General features: G+C 53.0%; 1 protein-coding gene across 4 annotated transcripts; it reads right to left on the reverse strand.

Moving 5' to 3' along the window:
- Nucleotides 1-405: 405 nt before the first annotated feature.
- On the reverse strand, nt 406-3,698 carry LOC129505120 (serum amyloid A protein). 4 transcript variants are annotated; one of them, XM_055318067.1, is made up of 4 exons: nt 3,562-3,683; nt 3,035-3,126; nt 1,090-1,228; nt 406-713 (listed from the first exon to the last, which is right to left on the reverse strand). In XM_055318067.1, the coding sequence occupies exons 2-4, from the start codon at nt 3,120-3,122 to the stop codon at nt 551-553; spliced, it is 390 nt and encodes a 129-aa protein (XP_055174042.1). In that variant the 5' UTR covers nt 3,123-3,126; nt 3,562-3,683; the 3' UTR covers nt 406-550. The 4 variants fall into 4 exon arrangements, with proteins under 4 accessions (XP_055174042.1, XP_055174043.1, XP_055174044.1 ...); XM_055318068.1 differs by having other exon boundaries at nt 3,035-3,123; nt 3,562-3,613; XM_055318069.1 differs by having other exon boundaries at nt 3,480-3,596.
- Nucleotides 3,699-6,231: the final 2,533 nt, after the last annotated feature.

Below are 6,231 nucleotides of genomic sequence, written 5' to 3' on the forward strand. Positions count from 1 at the left end.
ACCCTATGGGCAGCCTGGAGTTCTTGTCACTTTGCCCAGCTCTTTCAGCAAAGGGGCGAGTGAGTCATGATGGGAGCTTTGCAAAATGTTTTACACAGCATGGTTTCACAGCACTCCGTAAATCACGGATTGTGTGTAGAGCACACACATTCTTCCCAGAACAGACCTGAGACTGCTTTCCCATAGTTAGAGACTTCAGAAAACGACTTGGGAATCAGGGGTTGGTGAAAGGGCTCCCTTTGCCCCTGGGGCAGGTCTGATCGGGGAGGGGTGCTTACAGGGCGTCTGTCCGGGTGCACTGAGACGGTCCCCCCTACACCTGGGCCCAGGTTCAGCCTCACACGGGTGTCCATCCATCCCTCCAGGGGAACTAACCAGCAGGACATAAACCCAAGAAGAACACGCTTTTCAACAGTCCATCTCTTTAGCATTTATTAGACACCGCTTAGGTGCCCTCCCCAGCCTGCGTGGCCTGAGATCTCAACGAGTGGGTGTCCCTGCCCTCAGGGGGCTCACAGCCCGGCTCCCCAGGGCAGAGCCAAGAGGAAGCTCAGTACTTGTCAGGCAGGCCAGCAGGTCGGAAGTGGTTGGGGTCTTTGCCACTCCGGCCCCATTCGTTGGCAGCCTGGTCAGCCTTCGAGTCCTCCGCTCCGTGGCCGCTGTCTCCAAACTTAAGAAGGTCTGTGATTCTCTGAGAATTCTCTCTGGCATCGCTGGGATGGAGGAGGACAGGCAAGAGATGATTAGGGCCTGATGAACGAAGCCCACGGCCCCCACCAATCTCTCCTCTCTCCAAGGGCTGGCTGACAGGAGCCAGGGCAGGAGGGGCTGAATCACCCTGCACCTGACCCTGCACCGGGCACAGCCCACCCCAGCCAGGCTGGTCCCCGGGCCCCCAGGAGGAGGGCAGGGAATCCCCGCGTCCCCCGGCCTTGCTGTGGCCCTGGAAGCCAATCCAACCCCACACTAGGCCCAGAGGAGCTGGTGGGCAGGACCAGTCACTCTCCCGCAAACTTCTCTAGGGCTTGGCCTGTCCTCTGACAGCCTCTCCCAGCTCACCATCCCTGCATCCCCAGGGGCCCAGGTCACCTGATCACTTTAGCAGCCCAGGCGCCCCCAGGGCCCCTCTGTGCAGCTTCATAGTTCCCCCGGGCATGGAAGTATTTGTCTGAATTTTTGTAGTTGGCTTCTCTCATGTCAGAGTAGGCTCTCCACATGTCCCAAGCCCCTGGAGACAAAAGCACATGGCAAAAAGGATATCACGTGGATAGAAAGCCAGAGGCTCGCCGTGGGGAAGACTCAAGGAACAACAATCTACCACTGACTCTAGATTTCTGCCCGTGGTCCCAGCACCCTTGGGGACCCTAGGCCCAGGAGGACAAGTCTCCCCCCTTGTTGGTTTCTCCACGTATCTCTACTGAGGTCATGCATGGGGGCACAGCTGTGTTGCTCCTGTGTGTCTGGCTCTGTGCTACCTATGGGCTCATCCACTAGGGCCCCATGGGAGCTGCTCAGTGGGAGAAGGGAGGTGTTCTAGAACAGGATTTCTCTCTTCAGCATCATTGACACTTGGGGCCAGATTTTTCTTTGCTGCTCAGTCCTGTCTTGACTCTATAGGTTGTGTAGCAGCATCTCTGACCTCTACCCACTACATGTGGGCAACCTAATCCCCGAGAGTCACCCACCAGAAATGCTTCCAGACATTGCCAAAAGTCTCAGGACACAAAATTGCCCTTGGTCAGGAAGCACTGCTGTAGAATGAAGCTAAGATGGTAAAATCCAAGGGCCCTTGGGTAAGTGAGGAGGTGACAGGGAAGGCAGATTCTGAGAAAGGCCCAGGCTTACTGCACTTCTGCCCCAAGTCCCAGGAAACCTATTCTTGCAGAGTGAATGCCCGCGACTGTGACCCGAGTCCCTCTGAGGGTTAGGGGCAGAAATGGCATCCTGGCAACTTTCTGTATAGACTGTACCCATGATGTGGCAGCTGGAGGTAGCAAGCCCTAGGGCCGCGGCCCATCTGCCATCCTTGTCTGTACTTCTGATCACCTGGGAGCTCCTGAGAGGCGTGCGCCCAGGTCTCAGCCCGGGCCAATTTCCTGAGCTTCTCTGGGCGTGGATCTCAGGCACCAGTCCAACATGTAGCTGAGACTGAGACCCACTCAACTTTAGGAAGGGGTACTCAGACACATCTACCTGGCAAGAACTCTGACCTCACGCACAGCTGGGTTCAAACCTCCTCTCTGCCACTGCTGACTTCCAGGTAGTCCCTGGGCAAGGGACTTGGCTCCTCTAAGCCTCAGCTTCCTCCCCTCCAAGTAGGGGAAGAGGCCTGCCTCACTGAGGTGTTCTGAAGTCCTAGTAGGAGAACACCTGTCCCAGGTTGACCAGTAGGGTCCCTGTTTGCCTAGAACCCTCCCCGTTAGTGCTGACAGTGTCACAGGAAAGGCCTCAGACCCGGGCCACCCAGCAGAGTTGGTCACCCTGAATTGCATGAAGGTAATGAATTCCTAGTGTAGGCTTGATATATATTATTAGCTCCCTCGGTTTTGGGGTCATGTTTAGGGCTAGGAAAGGGTGGGAAACAGACCTCCCAGGGACACTGTCACTGACAAAAGGAAGCATTAGAGAGAGCTAAGCTGAAGGTGTCTCTTAATCATCCAATCAGGAGGTGGAAAGGAGGGAGGGAGGGAGGGAGGGAGGGAGGGAGGGAGGGAGAGAGGGAAAGGAGAAGAAAGGATGGACAGCTTTCACCATACTTTGTGCATTTTGTCTGCAGAAGATGTTATGCCATTTCCAGACTCACACTGTGTCTTCTCTTCAAACTTACACTTCAGCTGGGAATGATCATTGCTCTTTCTCTAGTAACAGATGGACTCCCATTTTGTGCTTTCCAATCTGTTTGATGAGGGGCTCCCTAACACCGGGCCCATCCTACCACATAGGGCAACACACCCAAGACAGTGTCTCCCACCCTTGAAAGTGCTCAGGGCAAGTCCTAGTGGCCCTTGGATGCCCCCCAGTCCAGTGGCCTTACCTTGAGCAGCCTCGCCAACAAATGAATACCATTGGCTGCTGACACCCAGGACCAAGGAACAGAAAAGGAGGCCCGGGAAAAGCTTCATGGTGCTGAAATGAAGAAGAGGGTTAGGGGGGCAAGGACAGGACCCGCACCCTCCTTTGGGATTTGCATGTCACAGATGCCCTGATGCTCATTCCCTCTGTTCTCAGTAGACTCTCGGGGGCCAGGTAGGAATCGTGGCTGTAGGTCCTCACTCGGAGCCACAGCCCTCAGTGCTGAGCCCATCAGGCAAGAGGTCCCCAAGGTGGCATTGATGGAGGCAGAGGGCAGCTGGGACCAAAGTGTCCCAGCCTAGGGCAGCCTTCAATCAACCCAGAACCTTACAATCAACCAAAGTCCTCCATGTGCCACTGCATCAGCAGGGCCCTCGTACAGGACAAACACACAACAGAGTAATTACTTTTCAAGGAATCCCCAGTCCTGCGGGGAAAGAGAAAAGAGCCTGTTTTCTCAGCCAATCACTGCTTGCAGCAGCCCCTCACCTGAGTTCCCAGTGGAGCGAGCTGCTGGTCACAGGTGCCTGCTGGGCACAGGTGACCCGTATTTATGCCGAGCCGTCCAGCTGGGCCCTGGGGAGAGAGGAAAGGCCAGGCCTGGTGCCTGGAAATGTCTCCCCAGGTCGTGGCCCCTGCAGCCTACAAGGGAGGACTTCCTGGACACCCGGGGTGTTCTGGATCCCAGGGCCAATTCCCGGTTGTGCAACTCCGAGGAAACAAGGTTCGCGGCTTCTCCCTGGCAGCCTGGACTTGGGGGCAGGGAAGGTTCTGCCATCAGGGCTGGGGGGGCGTGGGGAGGAGGGTGCACAGCCCCTGCTGGTGGCCCCCCGCTGCTGGGAGGTGCATGACTGAGAGGATGGCTCCTCATCCAGGACCTCGCTCCCCTGGCCACCTCCTCCGGATGGTCCCTGCAGGGCCAGGCGGCTGATGGGCCAGGACTGACCTGGAGTTCGTGCCTAATGCTCTTGAGCTTCCAAAAGGACAGGTTTGCCCAGCCCATGTCTCGGGGGCCCCGGGATGTCCGTGTACCTGTGTGGGTGTGCGTGCTCGGCTTCCAGCTGGGAGGCACAGAAAGCCCTGCTCAGAGGGCAGAGCCCAGGAGGATGTGTATTACCTCAGTATGGGGTGGGGGGTTGTGGGGTTCCCAGGCTGGGAGCGCCTACCTGGAGGGATTCCTCCTCCCTTACAACCCTGGAGCTCTTTCCGTGGCAATGAGAGTGTTGTTGAATGATTTTGTAGCCCAGCTGGGGAAGTGCTTCCATCCTGGGGAAGATGGGGGGGATCTCCTTGTATCTTCCTACCCTGGAGGGTCACTGTCTGCTCCCTGTCATTATGACCCAGAAGTTCCAGGACTGTCACCCAGCTCTGCGGGGGCCGGTGAGGGTTTGAGGGGGGTGAGGGAGGTTTCAGTGTCCTTAGGGGTGAGGCCAGGATAGAAACAGAGGCTGTTGCACATTTTAGCTGTCACATGTTCATGTTTTCCTCCCCAGTCCATCTTACCACCTTTAGGGCTCGGCATATTACAACAACCTGAGAAGGCTCAAAAAGAACAGGGCCCAGAAGGTGGAGGCAAAGAAGGGCCTGGGACGGCCTGGGTGGCTCAGTGGTTGAGCGTCTGCCTTCGGCTCAGGGTGTGATCCCGGGGTCCCGAGATCGAGTCCTGCATTGGGTTCCCCGCGGGGAGCCTGCTTCTCCCTCTGCTTCTCTCATGAATAAAGAAATAAAATAATGGCGCAGCCCCGGTGGTGCAGTGGTTGAGCGCCGCCTGCAGCCCAGGATGTAATCCTGGAGACCCTGGATTGAGTCCCACGTTGGGCTCTCTTCATGGAGCCTGATTCTCTCTCTCTCTCTCTCTCTCTCTCTCTCTCTCTCTCTCTCTCTCTCTGTGTGTGTGTGTCTCTATGAATAAATGAATAAGATTTAAAAAAAAGAAATAAAATATTTAAAATAAAATATAATAAAATAAATGTAATAAAATAAAATAGGAGTATGATCCGGGTGGGTTTAACCTTAAAAAAAAAAAAGAAAGAAAAGCAAAGCCTAATAATGGACACCAATAAAAGATTAATTTATTAAAAAAAAAAAAGAAAAGCCTAATGGTTTGCAAGCATTGAATGAGTGGCTCCATCCTGCTGGGTGGTGTTGCCAGCCCGCTGCCCTGGAGGCCACCCCCACCCTCCACTCTCTCCAGATACCACATTCCCCAATATCAAACCCACTGAGCGTCATACATGTTAGAATTTGGGCTACACACATACTCAACGTACTTTCTAGACAGGATGAATGACTTGCCCCAGGGAGAATGAGCTCACAGGGAGAAGTTACCAGATACTCAAGCAGCATAGCTGTTTTTATAAAAGAAAGACAACCAAATGAAAATATAACACTAGATCTCCCAGAAGTCATGGATTAGAGAGATGCAAAGAAAACTCATGAAATACTTAATAAATATCATCAAAATGTGAAGTAGGAACTATCAATTTTGAAGAAGAATCAAATGGAAAGACTGTAAATATAATATTAAATTAAACCTTAGTAAGAGGATAAATAATGGATCAACGCAACCAAATAGTAAAGTAGTTGGCTGGCAGAGCAGCTCCAGGAACTTTTCTAGGAAGCAACAGAAAAAGAGATGGAGATTATTAGGATTTTTAAAAAGATGTAGAATAGCAATAGAATTGTCAGTATAAGGCCCCAGGAAGAGAAAAATGAACAGAAAGGTAGAAGTCGTAGAAAACTTCATGACCCAGAAAGAAAAGAATATATGATAATAAATTTGGTAACCTAGATAAAATAAACATATTCCTGAGAAAATATAAATTCCAAAATGAGAAGAAATAGAGAAATTACATAAAACAATATATATTAATAATGGAAATGATGAAGACTGGTCCCTTCAAATTCCCAAAATGGAGTTTAGTTTTACAGATGCATTTTACCAAGTGTAGACACCTGCTGACCCTAAGTCTGCTCACCCCGCTTCACCATTCTTTCCCTCAGAAACCAGAGAAAAGGGGATCCCTGGGTGGCGCAGCGGCTTAGCGCCTGCCTTTGGCCCAGGGCGCGATCCTGGAGACCCGGGATCGAGTCCCACGTCGGGCTCCCGGTGCATGGAGCCTGCTTCTCCCTCTGCCTGTGTCTCTGCCTCTCTCTCTC

The sequence above is a fragment of the Nyctereutes procyonoides genome, unplaced genomic scaffold (assembly GCF_905146905.1).
Source record: "Nyctereutes procyonoides isolate TBG_1078 unplaced genomic scaffold, NYPRO_anot_genome, whole genome shotgun sequence".
NCBI classification, from domain to species: domain Eukaryota; kingdom Metazoa; phylum Chordata; class Mammalia; order Carnivora; family Canidae; genus Nyctereutes; species Nyctereutes procyonoides.